General features: G+C 45.1%; 1 protein-coding gene across 1 annotated transcript in view; it reads right to left on the reverse strand.

Annotated features, from left to right (window-relative positions):
- Positions 1 to 14,586, reverse strand: part of MAP6 (microtubule associated protein 6) — a 105,355-nt gene extending 90,769 nt beyond the window's left edge. The window contains exon 1 of the mRNA XM_058305976.2: positions 10,324 to 14,586. Within this exon, the coding sequence (XP_058161959.1) occupies positions 10,324 to 11,636 (1,313 nt within the window). The 5' untranslated portion in view covers positions 11,637 to 14,586. The remainder of the gene's footprint in view (positions 1 to 10,323) is intronic.
- Between the last annotated feature and the right edge of the window lie 5,653 nt (positions 14,587 to 20,239).

Consider the following 20,239-nt stretch of genomic DNA (forward strand, 5'->3'; position numbering starts at 1 on the left):
CCTGGAGCCTCAAGAGGAAGAGGAAGCCCAGGAAGGAGACACCAGGCAGAGATCAGCGGCCATCTTGCTTCAACACATGGCAACTGACTTTGGTGAGAAAGCAACCTTGAGTTGGACTCTTTAAGGCCTTGTAACTGTAAGCTTTTACCCCAAATAAATACCCTTTAAAAAGGCCAACAGATTTCTGGCACACTGCATCATCACCCCCTTCAGCTGACTAATACAACTGGTCATTAAGATCTGTTGTTTTGGGCAGCGGACTTGGCCCAGGGGTTAGGGTGTCCGTCTACCACATGGGAGGTCCGCAGTTCAAACCCCGGGCCTCCTTGACCTGTGTGGAGCTGGCCCACGTGCAGTGCTGATGCGCGCAGGGAGTGCTGTGCCATGCAGGGGTGTCCCCGTGTAGGGGAGCCCCACGCGCAAGGAGTGTGCCCCGTAAGGAGAGCTGCCCAGCGCGAAAGAAAGTGCAACCTGCCTAAGAATGGCGCCACACACACGGAGAGCTGACGCAGCAAGATGACACAACAAAAAAAGAGACACAGATTCCCATGCCGCTGACAACAACAGAAGCGGACAAAAGAACACAAAGCAAATGGACACAGAGAACAGACAACTGGGGTAGGGGCGGGGAGGGGAGAGAAACAAATAAAAAATAAATCTTTAAAAAAAAAATAAATAAAAGAAGTATGTTATTTTTTAAAAATCTGTTATTTTGTATCTATAATGAGTCATGAGGCTCCAATCCTACAGTTACTGCTATAGTCCAGTCTTCATCATTCTTTCTGGATTATTTCCATAGCCTACTAATTAACCCTACTTTTTCCAGCCTCCCCAGGGCAGTTAGCCAGTGGGAGCTTTACAAAATTTAATTATTTCTCCCCTGCTTATCTTTGGTCAGTGACTCATAATTGTCTCTAGAAGAAAATTCAAACTCCTTACCCAGGAATACAATGCTGTTCTTATAACCTGCCCTATATCTACCTCTCAGATCAGAAAAAGAAAAGGAAGAGTAAAAATAAGAGCAAAATTTACTGAAAAAAAAAAAGATGATTAATAAAATAAAAATTGGATTGTTTGAAAAGACTAACACAGAAAAGACATTTGACAAAATTCAACACCCCACCATGATTAAAACACTTAGAAAATAGTAATAGAAAGGAACTACTTCATCAAAATACAGCCATTTATGAAAACCCACAGCTAACACCATACCTAATAGTGAAAGACTGAAAACTTTACCTCTAATATCAGGAACAAAACAAGGATGTCTGTTTTCACAAATGCTTTTCAATATTATACTAGAATTTCTAACCAGAGAAATTGTCAAGAAAAAGATATAAAAGGTATCCAAATTGGAAAGGAAGAAACAAAATGATCTCTGTTTTCAGATGATTAAGGTCTTAAATACAGAAAATCCAAAGGAACCCACAATAAAACTATTTAGAACTAATAAGCTAGTACAGCAAAGTGGCAGGATACAAGTTCAACACACAAAAATCAGTTGTGCTCCTATACACTAGTAAAGAACAATCTGAAGTGTAAATTAAAATGGTTACAGTTTTAATAGCATTTAAAAATAAAATATCTGGAAATAAATTTAACAAATGAGGTAAAAGACTTGTACACTGAAAACTACAAAATATTCTCCAAGGAATTAAAGAAGACCTAAATGAATGGAAAGACACACCATGTTCATGGATTGGAAGAGTTAATATTGTTACGATGTCAGTATTACCCAATACAATACGTGGATTCAGTGCAATACCTTTCAAAATTCCAGAAGTCTTTTTGGCAGAAGTGGAAAAAATGAACCATCAAATTCATATGGAAGGGCATGGGGCCCTGAATAGCCAAAACAATTTTGAAAAAGAACAAAATGGAGGACTCATCGGTCCTGATTTTAAAACTTACTACAAAGCTACAGTAATCAAAACAGTGTGGTACTGGCATAAGGATAGACATATAGACTAATGGAGTAGAACTGAAAGTCCAAAAATGGACCCACACATCTATGGTTATGGCAGTTTGAAGCATTTGTGGACCCCAGCAAATCATGTCCTTAGGGCTAATTCATTCCTGTGCATGAAAATCTATTGTAGGTAGGAACTTTTGATTAAATTACCCCATTTAAGGGCCTCTGATTAGATTGTATGCCTCAGGGTGGGTCTTAATCCTCTTACTGGAATCCTTTATAAAAGGAGATATAAAAAGCCACAGGCATAGAAAAACCTAAAGAGATAGAGAGGAGCCGTGAGCCTGAGAGAAGAGGCCCTTGGAGTCAGAAGCTGAAATCAACAGAACACAGAAGCTGACAGGAAGCCCCTTTAGCCAGCTGAAAGCACCCCGGCCTCGAGGAGAGGGGAGAGATGAGCAGATGCTGCAACGTGCTCACTGCCCACAGCAGCAGCTGGGGAAGAAAGGATCTCCTGATGATGCCTTGATTTGGATACTTTCTCTGCTTCAGAATTTCAAGTTTTTAACTGAATAAATCCTCACTGTAAAAGTCAGCCCATTTCGGGTATATTGCTCCCAGCAGCTTTTCGCAAACTAAAACAATGGCCAACTGATTTTTGACAAGGGTTTCGAGCCTATGCAACTGGGTATTGGGAAATATCCAGTTTTCCCAACTAACAGTATTGGGAGAAGTGGATAGCCACGTGCAAAGGTTTTGAACCCTTAGGTCATACCATAGACCAAAATTAACTCAAAATGGATCTAAGACCTAAATATAAAGCCAAAACCATAAAACTCTTAGAAGGTGACATAGGGGCAAATCTTTATGATCTTGTATTTGGGAATGGAATCTAGGTATGACACCAACAGCACAAGCAAAAAATAGAAACCATAGATAAATCTGACTTCATCACAATTTAAAACTTTTGTACATCAAAGGAAATTATCAAGAAAATGAAAAAGCACCCACAGAATGGGAGAAGATAGTTACAAGTCATGTATCTGATAGGGGTTTAATGTCCAGAATATATAAAGAACACCAACAACCCAACAATAAAAAGACCAACAACCTAATTAAAATATGGGCAAAGGACTTGAACAATTTTCCAAAGAAGATATACAAATATCTGATAAACACATGCAAAGATGCTCAACATCATTAACCATTAAGGAAGTGCAAATCAAAACCACAATGAGATACTATTTGATACCCACAAAAATAGCTATTATTTAAAAAAACAAAACAAAAAACAAAAGTAACAAGTGTTGAAGAGGATAAGGAGAAACTGGAACCTTCATGCTGGAGGGAGTATTAGATGGAGTATCCACTGTGGAAAGTTAAAGAACTATCATATGATCTGGAAATTCCACTCATAAATACAGCCAAAGAAACTGAAAACAGGGACGCAAACAAATATTTGTTCACAAATGTTCAGGGTAGCATTATTCACACTAGCCAAAAGATGGAAATGACCCCAAGTGCCCACCAACAGATGAATGGATAAACAAACTGTGGTATATGCATACAATAAAATATTATTCAGTTGTAAAAAGGAATGACATTATGATACATACAACAACACTGATGGGGAAGCAGTTGTGGCTCAATTGATAAGAGCATCCGCCTACCATATAGGAGGTCCAGGGTTTGGTGCCCAGGGCCTCCTGACCCGTGTGGTGAGCTGGCCCACACGCAATACTGCCACGTGCAAGGAGTGCCATGCCATGCAGGGATGTCCCCCACATAGGGGGACACGCAAGGAGTGCACCCCACATGGAAAGTCGCCCCGCGTGAAAAAAGCGCAGCCTGCCTAGGAGTAGCACCGTACAGAGAGCTGATGCAGCAAGATGACACAACAAAAAAAGCGACACAATTTCCCAGTACCATGTGACAAGAATGCAAGGGGACACAGAAGAACACACAGTGAATGGACACAGAGCAGACAACGGTTGGGGAGGGGGTAGGGGAGAGAAATAAATAAATTGATTAAAAAAAAATAAAAAACATGGATGAACCTTGAAGACATCCTGTTGAGTGAAATAAGCCAGACACAAAAGGACAGCTATTGTATGATTCCACTAGTAAGAAATAACTAGAACATGCAACTTCATAAAGACAGAGAGCAGAATAGAGGTTACCAGGGGTGTGGGAGAGGGAGAATGGGGAGTTAATACATAAAGAGTACAGGGTCTCTGGGGTGATGGAAAAGTTTTGGTAATGGATAGTGAATGTGATTAATGCCACTGAATTTCATGTTTGGGAATGGCTGAGATGGGAAATTTTATGTTGTATATATGTTACGATCATTTAAAAAATAGAGAGAGACTAAAGAGATAATGACAATTAAATGTAATGCATGATCCTAGACTGGACCTAGTAATGGAGAAAACACCCCAAAAGACATTATTGGGACAACTGAAAAAACCATAACACAGACTGTATGCTTTATACCAATGTTAAATTTCTTGAACTTGATAATTGTACTTAATGTAGTTATATAAGGGAATGTCCTTGTTACTAGTTATATACATGGAAATATTAAGTGGTAAAGGAGCATGACATATGCAACCCACTCTGAAATGTTTAGAAAATTGATAGACAAACAGAAAAAGAGATTAATAGAATAACATAACAAATCTGGGAATACGTTAAAAGTTGATAAATCTGAGTATCTGGGTAGGAGGTATATTGAAGTTATCTGTATTTATTTTTGGATTATTTTTGCAACTTTCCTATAAGCTTATATATTTTAAAATGAAAGTTTAAAAAAATTTTAAGTATATCAGCAATGACAAATTATAAAATGTGGTAAAATATACTCTTCACAATAGAACCATAGTTATAAGATACCATAGAAATAGGAAAAGTAAATAGTGTGGCATTTATCTCAGTCCAGTGGAATAGAAGAGAAAGCCCAGACACATACCCAAGCATAGAAGAGAACTTTATATGCAGAGGAGATGTTATAAATTAGTAGGGACAAAAACTGAACTTTTCTGAAGGGTTATTGAGATAAATGGCTTTCCTTAAGAGGAAAAAGAAAATTAGATCCCTACCTCATTCCGCACCATAAAGATAATATCATTAGATTATTAAAGATTTAAATATAGAAAACAAAACTGGAAAACTATAAGAGATATAAAAGACTTTCATGGAGAAACAAAACATAAGAGAAGGACATAAAAAATTGAAATAAGTGACAAGCTGTACCATGTTTGTATATGGGAAAATTCAACACCTTAAAATGATAAAGCTCTCTGACAGGTGTTGCTCCAAGTATAGCCTGAAGTTTACCGGCATCAAAACTACGCGGAGCACTTGTTAAAATGTAGATTCTTGAGGAGCGGATGTAGCTCAAGTGGTTGAGCGTCTGCTCCCATGTACAAGGTCCAGGGTTCAATCCCTAGTACCTCCTAAAAAAAAAATGTGGGTTCTTAGGTTCCATTGTAAATGCAGAGAATCAGTATATGTCTGAGGAGGTGGTCCAAGAATCTGCATTTTGGATGCTTTCCAGGTGATTCTTTTTGTGCCCTAAAATTTAAGAACCTGTAGGTTAGGGAAGTAGGTCTTAACCAGAGTTGCACATAAGAATCACCTGGGACAGTTTTAAAATATCCAGTTGCCCAGACCAATTAAGTAGGATTTTCTGGGCTAGTAATCTAGGCTTTGCATTTTTAAAGCTCTCCAGTGATTCCAATGTGCAGCCAAGGCTGAGGACCACTGCTCTAGGTGAAGGTGCAGCTAGAGTCAGGGCTGCAAGTTTATGCTACCCTTCCGCATTTGAACATTTACTTCTAGTGCTATCCTCGAGGTTTTGGGCTTTATTTTGATTAAGGGAGACACAATTTCCTTACATAAGGATTATAACTTACTCATTTGGTATCACTAGAATCCTGTCTGATGTATTAGAAGGGCTCTGTAGTCATTTTCTGAAATAAATTCAACTAAATGAAATGGAATGATATTAATAATTGGTAATTGCCTAAACATTCACCAAATCCTAAAAATTCCACTGCATTCAACAAATCTATGTGGCACCTATGTACACTGCTGGCTGTGAGAGGTACAGAAACGAACACAATGGAGCCTCTGCTCTATTTGAGTTGAACTGTGTCCTCCCAAAAAGATGTGTTCCAATTCTAACCTGTCAATGTTATTTGGAAATAGGGTCTTTGCAGATATATTGAGGTCACACTGGGTTATAAATCCAATGACTGGTGTCCTTACAAGGAGGAGGGAGAATTGGAGTCACAGACACTCAGGGAAAGAAGGCTGTGAAGATGGAGGCAGAAACTGGGGCGCTGCAGCTACAAGCCAAGAAACACCAGAGGCCAGGAGAGAGGCGTGGAGCCCCTAGAAGGAGCCAACCCAGCCCACACCATGATTCCAGACTTCTAGCTCTAAAGCTGTGAGAGAATACATTTCAGTTGTTTAAGAGAGGCAGTTTGTGGTCATTTGTTACAGCAGCCTAGGAAATTAAAATATGTACAAGAGTATTTTATAATCAAGCAGTCAATGATGAGAGCACCAATGTAAAGGGGGACTAGGAGGAAAATAAATTTTGAGTGGCAGAACCTCTGAAGGAATCACTGAAGATTCAGTCGCCACCAGAGGTCTTGAGGTACTGCTGGCACTTACCCGAGAAGAAATGCAGGGAAATTCAGGGGGCTGGCTCTGCACAGCACGAGCAATGTCAGATGAGCCTTTCTCTATCCTTTGTGAAAGGCCGTGGGGCGGACATGAAAGCTCCTTTTCTTTGTTTTCCTTGTCACCGTGATCATTTTTCAAGTATTTTGCCTCTGGTTTATTAATTCTACCTCCTGGTGCCTCAGCTGATTTCTTCCAGGAAAAGTTTATCATTAGCATTTCTATGGGGAGCACCTGCTACCCTATCTATCCCTATTAACTGATGGCCAGGGCAATGGGGTTGACTGGGAGGGGGATTTTAATACCATCCTTGTAACTCATCTGTTTTCTAATTGAAAACGCCAGGTCTAAAGTTGCAAATGGCTACCCAGTGAAACCCATCCTTAACATTAAAAAAAAAAAAGGATCAAAGACATGACTTTCAATTTTAAATCATCTATGTAAAATGAATGTATTAAAAATTAATCAGCTTTATGAGTGTGAATAATTCCAAAGTATATCCCAGATGCCACTTGAATGCAAAAATCTCAGACTAACATGGATGGGTTATAAATTAGATGAACTGTTGAATAGGGAAGGTTTCTCAAAACCAAAGCATCAAAGGACATTTAATATTGTCTACCAACTGTACATTGTAGGGGAAAACAAATTAGCATATATGTGACTCTGGATACTGAATGTATATTTTACATTATATACCAATATGTTTGTCCTTCCTCTATTTTAAGCAAACAGCTCAGATTAATGTCATGTGACAGATGTCATTTGTAAAGCCCATGAGATATACCCATCACTGTGGTGTAAATGTACCATCATTTATATAGAGTGAAATAAGGGAAGGGCTTGGAAATCAAATTATCATTGAAATGAGCCCTACTTGGCATGTAAGGCTCACCTATAGAAGACATGAATCATACTCAAATTAAGGAATTACCTAGAATTGTAGCAAGGGGAATGATGTTACAATAGGGAAGGGAAATCAATGTTCCAAATAAGCCCATAATTTCCAGGCATTTTTTCTTTTGTGGTATATTTAAGTCATAAAATATCTGATTTCTTCATACCTAATTTTACCCAAAGTGCATTTTCCAACTATCAGTTAATTTTTCTTCTGTAACAAAAAATAATGTTAAATTTCACATAAAATTTATCATGCACTTTGTCCATTACAGAAATTGACATCTCTTGACAACACTCATTCTTTTAATGTTTCAAAACCTTCCTGATTATACAGCAAAATGGCATCCCTGGCCCCAAAATCATGCATAATTAAATTTTACAGAAGACTCCAAATTTTAAAAAAATCATTTTTTTGAGGCCTTAGAGATTTTTCTTGACAGGTTGATGGAATTCTAATGGCCACTAAAAATAATCATTCTCGTCAGCCAAGGGAGTATAGTATCCTTCACTCCCCCACTCCCCCATCCAGTTACTCCCAGGATATGTGTAATTCTTGCATGAAGCTCTGGCATGCTTACTGCATAGTTAAGGTGCTGTTTTTTTTTTTGGGGGGGGGGAGAGACTACACAGAACAAAGGTACAACCCCAAATATTTGGAGTGGGTAGCATCAGAAGGCTGCGGTCGTTCCCTGATTGCATGGACCATCATCCATAGACAAAGCTAGTGCTGCCAGCTTGGAAACATAACCCAAGTGGGACTAAACAAGGAGGCTGGAGAATCAGTGGTCTCCCTTATTTGGCACTGACCATATGGAGGTGAGGAGAGGTAGCTCCTGACCTCAGGTGGTAGGCTACAACCTGCCACAGGGAAATGGAAAGGAAGAGGCCAGGCCAGGAATCTGTAATGTTGGGCCAGCTTTAGGATTCTCAGGGGAGTGAAGTAGGGCCCTGTAGATAAGAAAGCCGTGACAGAATCAGAAAACTACATCTTGTCTTTATTTTTCTATGCCCCCCCTTTCTTATCTTTTTGATACTTCATTGATAATATATATTGTAGAAAAAAACAAAAACCAAAACCAAAGAACTCCACCACTTCCTCATGGCTATGAGCCAAGGAAAGGAATATATATTCTTGCTCGACCCAGAGCTTTATAAGGAAGTGGTATACTCCTGGGGGACCAGTGTGGTTGTGATAGAATAAACCAAGAGAGATGCCAAGTGGGAGGTGGAATTCAGGAAGACGGAATAGGGGCCAATTGATTAGCTGCCTCTTCTCACTTGGAAATGCTTTCCAGGTCAAAACTAGGGAGCGGGTGGGTAGATTTTGTCTTAACAAATGAGGATTCTGTATATGCTAGTCTTTCTTCAGCTTATGAGGGGATGTTTATCATGTTCGCTGGAAATGGCATCAGCATGCCACAAGACTACATATAGGATCTTGGCAAAGGGCTTGTTCTCTGCAGTGCTTCCTGCCACACCCTCCTGCAGGAAGGAGGCAACTGGCTGTGGCAATGACAAGGGACTCCATAAGCCTCATCTTGAACGCCTCCCTCTCAATAACACACCATGTTTATCTGCCTCTTCAGAAACCCCAAGCTCAGTGTTTCACATGTTCAACTGTCATCTGTTAGTAACTGATTTGGGCTGAAACGTAAGGGCAAGATAGAATACTACATATTCAGAAATCCACATTGGTTGGAAGAAAGGTGAGAAAGCCGGCTAGAAGGGCTGAGGTTGCAGCAGGAGAATTCTAGAAAGTTGGGGGGGGGGGGGGAGGGAGGGAGGGGGAGAGAAAGAGAAGAGGCGTTCCATGCTTGAAGGCATCCATTTACAAGGAATGTGAATGTACTAAAGAAAGGCTTTTTGATGGAAGGACAATGAGAATGCATCTGGAGCACAAGAAGAGAAAGGAAGTGCATCAATAGGGGAGAAGGCTGGAGGTATCTAGGAAGTGAAAATTAGAATAAGGCATCATGTAGAAGATCAAGCGGAACCAAAACATACTAAGCACCTAGGAGGCACAACTTTCCTCCTAAATCAATTTATTTAATCTTCACAACATTAGCACAGTGCTTGGCATACAGTGCTAAAAAATATGTTGAATATTTAATGTTAAATCAGTAAAGTGAGTAATCCTAACAGATACCAATTACCAACTTCATTTTACAGGTGAAACCCTGAGGCCCAGAAAGGTCCGATGTGTTATAGCTCTTTTAAGAGGCAGAAAGAATCACTTCAAAGCCCTAGTGGTAGAAGGAGGAGGGTGATCTGCCAGGGCCCTGCGGGAATTCTAGTAAAGGGTGTGGTGCTGAGAGATGGGAGGGAAGGATGAAGGGCCCCGTGAGCTGGGCTAGGGAAGAGGGGAGAAGCCACTGGGAAAGAATTCTTCTGGGAGGATGGGGACCCTGTGGGAAGGTGCCAAGGTGGGGGGGGGGGCAGCAGCCAAGCCAGCAAGGTGCAGCAGCATCCAGGCTAATGCAGCAGGTGAGCTGGGTGGGGCGGGAGAGAAGTGCAGCCTGTGAAGAAATTGGGAAAGGTTGGGCAAGCAGGGATCTAAGGTGAGGCAGGGGTGGCAAAAGGTGGCTCAAGTGGTGAAGCGAAGGACCTGGGCGCGCCGGGAAGGATAATATTAGAAGCTGTCCCAGAGCAAGGGCAGAAGAGAAGCAATGGGAGGATGCCTTCGGTGGGGGTGGGGAGGGGGTGCGGTCTGAGATGGGCGCGGAGGCTGAACGCAGGCCTGCGATGGGGTGAACGAGCCCTGGGCCGTCGTGGGGAGAGAGTAAGAGTGCCCAGCCACGCTGTGGGTGCGGCCCGCGTCTCACCTGTAGGAGCTGCCAGCCGCACTCGCCACCTCCTCGCGGATTTGCCTGTTGAGGGCATCCGCCGCCGCCCGCCCCTTGCCACCTTCAGGACCCGCGGCCTGGGCCGGGACCTGGGCGGCGGGCAGTGGCGTCTGCTCCAGCCCCTGCCCCTCCGCGCGACGCAACATCCAGGCCGCCCCGGCCTTCTTGCGTATGTCTCGCTCTTCGGCACCGGAAGCCTTTCCGGCCGCAGGGACACCCGCCCCGCCAGGGGCCGCCTCCTGCTCCGAGGCCTCAGTGGCGGCCTGCACCGTCCAACTCTCTTGGCCTTGCGGGCGGCTCTGGGGCGCCCCGAGGATGGGTGCCCCCTGGCCCTCGGCGCGACGCGCCATCCAAGCGGGCCCCGCTTTCTTGCGTGTGTCGCGCTCATCCGCCCCGGACTCCTTTCCAGCTGCAAGGACACCTGCTCCCCTAGGGGCCGCCTCCTGCTCCGTGGCCTCAGTAGCGGCCTGCACCGGCCAACTCTCTTGGCTCTGTGGGAGGCTCTTGGGCGCCCCGAGGATGGGTGCCCCCTGGCCCTCGCCGCGACGCACCATCCAGGTGGGTCCGGCTTTCTTGCGTGTGTCGCGCTCGTCCGCCCCGGACTCCTTTCCAGCTGCAAGGACACCTGCTCCCCTAGGGGTCGCCTCCTGCTCCGAGGCCTCAGCGGCGGCCTGCACCGGCCAGCCCTCATGGCTGTGCGGACGGCGCTTGGGCGCCCCGAGAATGGGTGCCGGAGTCTGGGAGGACGAGGGGATCTGCACCGGCTTGGGGATCCACGGGTGGTCCCCGCGGCGCGGCAGGGGCCAGGCGCGGAAGTCCTTCTGGTACTGGGTCTCGCGCTCGAAGGGCGCGTCCGACGGCTGGTACTCGCTGCGCGGCCGGCAGCTCGGCTCGGGCCGCTGCACCTTCCAGGCGCGGTAGTCCTGGCGCATCACCGAGTCCGCGGGGCCCGCGCCGGAGCCAGGGCCAGAGCTGGGGCCGCTCCGGCCCGGGGCCGCCGCGGCCCGGCGCTCGCTGCTGGGCCCGGGAGCCGGCCCTGTTGCCCGGGCAACTGCATCCAACTCACCGTGCGCCGGCTGCGTCTCTATGGCGCCCGCGCGCGCCGAGGGGGGCGCGTGCGCCGGCTGCGCCTGCTGCTGCGGCTGCGGGGGTGGCGGCTGCGGCGGGGCGCCGGGGTGCTCGGTGGCCTCCGAGTACTTGGTGAAAACCAGCGGCACGGCGATGTCCGCCTTGTCCAGCTGATTCCAGAAGCGGGCGATGCAGCAGGCCCGAGTGATGCACGGCCACGCCATGATGCTGGCTGCAGAGCTGGAGCTCGCTCTTTCGCTCTTTCTTTCCGAGGTTCTAAAGCAAGTCTCTACTCTTCCTTCAGCCCCCTAGCTCCCGACCATCTAATCTGGTCTACACCGTTTCCCCGCCCCTGGTCAGCCGGAGCTGCTTTGCTCTCCTCCCTCAGCGAGCACCCGGGGAGAGGGCTTAACCTCCAAGGTCCGGCCGGCAAAGCTGTCGCTGCGATAGTCTGTAAAGTCCCTCGATTGCCGGCTACAAGCGCCTCTGGGAGCCCCCTGCAGAGGTCTCGGGAGCGCAGTCTGCCGGGGGTAGCGCTGGGGCTGGAGGCACCGCGTCCCGGAGGGAACCCGGCTAGGGCGTCTGGGACGCGCCCCTCCCTGCGGCTGCGGCGCGGCGCAGACCCGGGCGGAGAGAGGCGATGCGAGGCGAGGTGGCTGCGGGCCTAAGCCATGGCGCAGAGGAGGGGTCGGACGGTGTGGCCGCAGGATCCGAACTGGACTCGGTTCTCCTTCCCGCTGGCGGCCGGGAGTAGCCAGCCACCCAGCAGGGCTCGGAGGCGGTCACCTCCAGCGGAGACCCAGCATTGCTGCTGCCGCCGCTGCCCTCGGTGATGCTGCAAGCCGCGGCCGCCGCTGCCTCTGCTGCAGGGAAGCGGCCCCACCCTTTCCTGCCGCTCAGCAGGGGGAAACAAAATCCAGGGAAGATGCTGGGAGAATGCGCGCTGCAGAAAAAAATCACCTGCTGTCGTCGGCTCTCGCTGCTGGGAGCTCCTCCTCTTTCTTTCCCCTCCTTACTCCTCCCCAACACTCCTCCTTCCTCAGCTCCTAGGCAACAGCAGGATCTGAGGCCTTGGGGCGTTCAAATCCCAGATTCGTTCTGATTTGCTGTTCTTGTGTTCATCACTTCGCCTCCGGGAGCCTCAGGCGCCTCTCTTGTAAAATAGGGCCAATCATTGGGATTAAATGCCAGACTATGGAGGAAACCTCTAGTGAAATGCCTGTCCCAGAATAGAGTTTTTAAAAAGGGAACTGCTATAATTGGCCCGTCATAGGCCTGGATTTGAACCCAGTTTGGCTGGTTCCTGATACAAGCGCTTGCCAGTTGTTGCGTGAAAGTTGTAGTGCCCTGGGTGCATCTTTTCCAGGGGGAAGGGGTCTCTTAGGCCATCTTGCCAAGCCCCAGTCCCTGTTCAGCCCAGGGGCCACACTGGAGGAGAGGTGATGAAAAGAAGAGTCTTTTTAAAAAAATATGTTTTAAATTTATTTTTAAAAGATACTTAGATTACATAAAATGTTATGTAAAAAAATATAGGGGATTCCCATGTGCCCCACTCCCCACACCTCCCACTTTTCCCACAGTAACAACTTCTTTCATTAGTGTGGTACATTCATTGCAATTGATGAACACATTTCGGAGCATTGCCCTATAGCATGGATTATAGTTCTCTCCCAGTCCATTCTGCAGGTTATGGCAGGATATATAATGGCCTGTATCTGTCTTTGCAATGTCATTCAGGATAATTTTAAGCCCCCGAAATGCCCGCATATTACATCTCTTTTTCCCTTTCCCTGACTTCAGCAACTCCAGTGGCCACTGTCTCCACATCAGTGATAGAATTTCTTCTATTGCTAGAATCACAATATGTCTATAGTAAAATACCAGTAAGTCCACTCTAGTCCATATTTTATTCCCCAATCCTGAGGATTCTGGGATGGTGATGCCCACTCCCCCTCTAATTGAGAGGGGGTTTCAATCCCATATGGCTGATGGATGGGCTCTCTTGCCTTCAGTTGTAGACTCTCTCGGGTCCTTGGTGTGGTGGCTGTGCATCCTCACCTCCTTGTTAGTTGTCCTGGGTGAGTTCAGTGAACTGGAGAGTAGGTGTTGCAACTCTGCTGAGGCTCGGGGCCCAGCTGGCACATGGACAGCCCAGAGATTCAAGTCTTTTGGACATAAACCTACCAACTCCAGTGCCAACTATAGGTTCAATAAAAAAGACAGAAGATTCTTGAGAGGAACCCAGGCAGGGCAGTTGGTTGTGGGTGGGAGACAGGGACACATGCCCTAGGACAGGTTCAGGCTGTCCTGCGGGAACTTCCTGGCATTCCCACCCTTGGCTCTACTCTTCCTCTGCCTGAGAGACTGAATAGATTTCGGAGTCAGACAGATCTGATGTTTCCTGTGGCTGTGGCACTGTCTGTGTCATTTGGGCAAGCTCGGTCATCGCTGGGTCTCCTCATCTGTAGAATGAAGGAAATAATAGCTACCACAAAGTGGTTTTATGAGAAAAGTTAGACTCAAATCAGGGAAGCAGACTTGGCTTAATGGTTAGAGCATCCACCTACCACATGGAAGGTTCAAACCCCGGGCCTCCTAACCTGTGTGGCGAGCTGGCCCGTGTGCAGTGCTGATGCATGCAAGGAGTGCCATGCCACGCAGGGGTGTCCCCCGTGTAGGGGAGCCCACGCGCAAGGAGTTCGCCCCGTAAGGAGAGACGCTCAGCACAAAAGAAAGTGCAGCCTGCCCAGGAGTGGTGCCACACACATGGAGACCTGACACAGCAAGATGATGCAACAAAAGGAGACACAGATTCCCGGTGCCACTGACAAGAATACAAGCAGACACAGAAGAACACACAGCAAATGGACACAGAGAACAGACAACTGGGGTGGGGTGGGGAAGGGGAAGAAGTAAATAAAAAATAAATTTTTAAACAACAGCAATTAAAAAAAAGACCCAAATCAGAAGCTTTGCGTCGAAGCAAATCCACAGTGATTCAAATTCTGGCTTTCGTACTCACTCCTTTAGCTGTATGGCCATCACTATGGCTTTCTGATCTTTAGTTTCCTCATCTGTAAATGGGGGTACCAGTTCTCAACTTGGCAGATTGTTCTTAAAATTAAAATGAGATAATGCATGAACAGTGCTGTGATAGTTTGGGATTATTTTATGAATCCCCAAAAGAGAAAGATTGTAAGCTAATCTGTTCCTCTGGGTGTGATATCCTTTGATTGTATTAAAATCAGTGGGGGGCTTCTGATTAAGTTTACTTGATAAAACCAATTTAGGGTTTCTGATTCAGTAAGGGGTAACTCAGGTTGAGTCCCTACCCCCTTGAAGGGCTGATGTAAATGGACATTCACTCAGGAAGGCACACGGGAAGAGAGAGAGCTCTGCCACTTTTTTTTTTTTTTTAAGATTTATTTTATTTTATTATTTTATTTTATTCCCCCCTCCCCGGTTGTCTGTTCTCTGTGTCTATTTGCTGTGTCTTGTTTCTTTGTCCGCTTCTGTTGTCGTCAGCGGCATGGGCAGTGTGGGCGGCGCCATTCCTGGGCAGGCTGCACTTTCTTTCACGCTGGGGGGCTCTCCTTACGGGTGCACTCCTTGCACGTGGGGCTCCCCTATGCGGGGGCACCCCTGCTTGGCAGGGCACTCCTTGCACTCATCAGCACTGCGCGTGGGCCAGCTCCACACGGGTCAAGGAGGCCTGGGGTTTGAACCTCAGACCTCCCATGTGGTAGACGGACGCCCTAACCACTGGGCCAAGTTCGTTTCCCTCTGTCACTTTTGATTCTAGAGCCCTGGGGAAAGATGAGCCATTCACCTGATAGTTTGCAGCTGAGAAAGAGGAAGTCCCGAGGGAAAGCCCTCTGCCAGCCTACAGCGGAGATGGGAAAGAAGCTGGACCCTGGAGCCTCAAGAGGAAGAGGAAGCCCAGGAAGGAGACACCAGGCAGAGATCAGCGGCCATCTTGCTTCAACACGTGGCAAATGACTTTGGTAAAAAACCACCTGAGTTGGACTCTTTGAGGCCTTGTAACTAAGCTTTTACCCCAAATAAAGACCCTTTACAAAAGCCAGCGGAGTTCTGGTACTTTGCACCAGCACCCCTTTGGCAGATTAATACAAGTGCTTACCACAATATTTGGCATCTAATAATGGCTCAATAAATGGTAGCTATTATTCCTAGGACCCACCGAAGAGACCCATAGATGGAGCGTCCCAAGCAGGCCACATAGACACCTCCTCCAGGAAGCCCTTCTGTTCCTCTAAGCACCTCTCAGTCTCTCCTTGACATCCCTCCCTTTATGTCCCCTGCACCATTCTCCACCTTTTACCCCCAGCTACATTCACTGGCCTTTAGCTCTGTTCCTCTCCTGTAAAGGCAGAGTTTTCAGCATCATTTAAGCCAGGGGTGTTGGTGTTTCTGGAGGAAAATGTCATTTATGTGTTTAGATTGGAAACTGATTACAAAATGTAGCTTTTCAGGGAGCAGATGTAGCTCAGTGGTTGAGCGCCTTCTTCCCATGTACAAGGTCCTGGTTAAATCCCCCGTACCTTCTAAAACAATAAAAACAACACATAGCTTTTTTTTTTTTTTAACCCCAGCACCAAATAGGATCAGAAGACAGCTCTGATTATCCAATTATCTGCTGTACTTCCTTCTATTTGGGACTTTGTATCTTGGTGATTTGATTTAAGTTCCACAAATAAAATAATGCTTGGCATTGTTTTTCCGTCGTTAGGAGATACATTTCTATAAACATCCTAATCTGGTCTGATCTTTCCTCCCCCGAGTCTTGCAGAACTCCCTGGGGTTTGGCTAATGTCTTTTCAATAATCATTTCCAAAGATAAAAAAACAGACTAGAACTTGGAGGGGGGATGTCTGCACTGAAAGTCAGTGAGACTATAGTCCTCTTTCTCAAGGCACGTTTAGCTTCCTGTGCCTTGGGCACTGTGCGACACAGGGGGATCCCAGCTCTGGAGGAGCCCTCAGTTGGAGGGGGTGATATGGGAGGACTGAGAGACAGACACAGAAACATAATTTCCAGACAATACGATCAGCATAGCAATTTAACAGCGAATGGATGATTCATTTCATGGAGAAGTCAGGAAGGGCTTCAAGGAAGAAGTGACATTAAATGTGGCCTTGAGAGATGAGTAGAAGTTCTCCTGGCGAGAGAGGGTAAAAGGGAGAGACTTCATTGTCAACATTACCTTTCACATTTGTTCGTTTGGGGTTTTAAAGCACATTCAATTGTATATTCTCCTTGAACCATCCTATGGCCTGATGGGAGAGAGAAGTCTAATGGTTATCCGGTGTTTGGCTTGCTCAGCATCCATTCTGGTGATAACAGCACCTCACAGTTTTACTTTTGGGGACCACTACTCTCCTACTTTTAGATCACATGGCTTTGGGGGAGGTTGATCCCACCCCACCCATCTGTAAGGGGCAACTGTATTACCCACACCTGGATGGCCAGAGCACTGCATCCCCCAGCCCAAGTGACTAGTTTAGGGATGGGCATGTGGTCCATGTTGGCTCAATTAGAGGGAATCTTCATCCTTTGCTGGAAAGAGCCACTTTCTTTTTTTACTGAAATTGCTAAACTGGGAGACCATAAGATGTCAGTGAACATTTTTGCCATCAATGGGAAAGGTCTGCCTGAGGATAAAACAAACACAGAGAAAAGCAAAAGAGGACGCAGAACCCTGATGGTGTCCATGGAAGATGGCAATTTGTAACCCAAAATCCATTCTCTCCTTCTTCCCTTTAGTAACAGAAGCCCTCATGTTTTAGCTGAGTTCTTGGTCATTCAGCCAGAGATTTCTCCACCTCCCTTGCAGCAAAAAGCGACCATATCCACTTACAGGTCACTTCCTTAAAAGAAGGTGCTTGGTTTCAACTTCATCTTTCTCCCTTCCCACAGGGGAGAATGTGGACCTGGTAGAGTTGAGCTATCATCTGGGTGGTTAAGATGGTTCTTAAGAGTGTGATATGGTTGTAAAGATTGTTCTGGTGCTAGGATTTAACTTGGGAAGGGGAGAGTAGCCAAACGAGAAAGAAGAAACCTATCTTGGATGACCCTATGGGGCAGAGCTTTCTATCAGCCTTGGACCACCTGACTACTTCTCAACTGCTTTGTGAGATAGAAATATATTTCTCTCTTGTTTGAGCCATTGCTCTGGGCGGTCTCTGTTTCAGTATGTTAGTTGCTTGAATATGTGATTCTTGCCATGCCTAAACTAATGTGAGCAGTATTAAAATGGTGGAATTAAAATAATGGAAAATAATATCGTATAAGATGGGAGAGGTCCACATTGTTAGGAACTGAGGCCTCCTTCCATCAGCCACGTGAGTGAATCAGATTAGAAGTGGATCCTATGGCCCCAGTCAAACTTTCAGGGGACTGCAGGCCCGGCTGATATCTTAATTGCAACTTAATGCAATACGTCAAACCAGATAGTCCTGGCTAAGCCATGCCTGAATTCCTGACCCACAGAAACCATGTGAGATAATAAATGTTTATTGCTGTTTAAAGTTGCCAAGTTTATGGGGTAAATTTTTATGCAACGGTAGGTACCTAAAACACCTAGGAGAAACACAATATTCCTGCTAGCGGGCAGGGCAGTGGAAATCTTAAAACTGATTTAAGGGGGAGGGAGTGGGGTATATGGGAACCTCTCATGTTTTTTAATGTAATTTTTTATGTGATCTATTAACTTTTAAAAAAAGACAATTAAAAAAAAACTAATTTAAGAAGGAACAGAAAATCTGACTAGTGCAATAAGTTGAGCCAGTAATTAAAAAGGTGCCTACAAAGGAAAACAGAACAAGACAAAATAAAACACCTGGTTCATTTGACTTTACATGTGAGTCCCACAAAACTTTCAAGAAACAGATAATCTCTATATTATATAAATTATTCCATAGAATGGAAAAAAGAGAAAACATCCTTTCTCAATTTATTAAGCTAATATAACAGTTGTATCCAAAAAAGACAAGGATATGAGGAAGAAAAAACTACAGGTCAATCATAGATATAAAAATCCTAAACAGGGAAGCAGATGTAGCTCAACTGATAGAGCATCTGCTTACCGTATGGAAGGTCCAGGATTCGAAACCCAGGGCCTCCTGGCCCATGTGATGAGCTGGCCTAAGCACAGTGCTGCTGCACATAAGGAGAGCTGTGCCACGCAGGGATGCCCCCCTGTAGGGGAGTGCCACACACAAGTAGTGCGCCCCACAAGGAGAGCCACCCCATGTGAAAAAAGCGCAGCCCACTCAGGAGTGGTGCCGCACACATGGAGAGCTGATGCAGCAATATGACACAACAAAAAGAGACAGTTTCCCAGTGCCACCTGACAATGCAAGCAGACGCAGAAGAACACACAGCGAATGGACACAGAGAGCAGACAATTGGGGGGAAAGGGAGAGAAATAAATAGAATAAATCTTTAAAACAAAAATCCTAAACAAAATGTTACCTAATAGAACCCAGAAATGTACATTAAAATAACAAAACTATTAGTATAATTATAATTATTATAAATATTAATTAATATAAATACTAAGTAGTATGTATCCCAGGAATGAATATTTTTTAACCATTTAATTAATTAATTAATTAATTAATTTTTTAGGGATACATAGATCACACAAAATGTTATGTTTAAAAATATAATGGGTTCCCATATACCCCACTCCCCATACCCCCCACTCCTCGCACATCAACGACTTCTTTCATTAGTGTGGCAGAATAATGGTTTAATAACAGAAAATCTATAGTTGTAATTCTATACACAGATTAAAGAGAAGCATCACATGATCATCTAAAGAGATGCAATTCGAAAAACATGATAAAAGCTAACATCCATTAATTAAAAAAACAAGAAATCTCTTACAAAATCAGAACTTCCCTAATATATCAGAAGGTATTTCTCAAAAACCTACCAGAAATATTACAGTTGATGGGGCAAAATGCTAGAAGCTGGGTCTACCGAGGAGCTTGAAGTGGGAAGAAGTGGGCCCAGAGGAGCGGGAGAGACGAGAGGGCCGCCATCGTGCTCTGCCACGTGTCTCTTGGGGTCTCTTTGCTTCAGCTTCGGCTGCTCCACTGGTTCCAGCCTCTGGCCTCTCCCTCAGTCTCTTGGGCTTTCTGTCTCTCTGTGGTTGTAGGTGATCCTGGAGTCCTCTCTCACATGGTGGGGTAAAAATGGCAGCTCTCTTTCTCTGTGTTCCATTTATATGAGACTCTAGGAAAAGAATTAGATCCCACCCTGGGCCCCACAATCTAATCGAAGGCCTTTACCTAAAGAAATCTAATCAAACGCCATCTAATCCTTTGAATCTAACCAAAAGGTCCTACATAGAATAGGTTCACATGCATAGGAATGGGTTAGTTTAAGAACATAATTTTCTAGGGGTCCACAGAAGACTCAAACCAGGATACACAGAAACAGGTTTTATAGCAAAGCAAAAACATGAAATCTTTGAGTTTTGGAATCAAAGAATAAAAGAATGGTAAAATCTTAGAATGGTAGAATTTATTTGGAGTCCTAGGACCTCAGAATAATAGAATGATAATCTTAGAATCCTAGAATAAATAAATGTTAAAATTCCTAGAATCTGGGGATAACTGAAAAATTTCTTTAACCTTTTGTTTTATTGTTGCTGTAGTCTAAAAAAAATTCTTCCTCTTATTGGGCCAAAATAAGAATTTTTGCAATTTCTATCTTTTCTTGAGATCACCATATGACAGCATATACAATATTTAAAAACTATTATGGCCCTTCTTGTCTCTTCCTTGGCTAAATATTT

The sequence above is a fragment of the Dasypus novemcinctus genome, chromosome 10 (assembly GCF_030445035.2).
Source record: "Dasypus novemcinctus isolate mDasNov1 chromosome 10, mDasNov1.1.hap2, whole genome shotgun sequence".
NCBI lineage: Eukaryota > Metazoa > Chordata > Mammalia > Cingulata > Dasypodidae > Dasypus > Dasypus novemcinctus.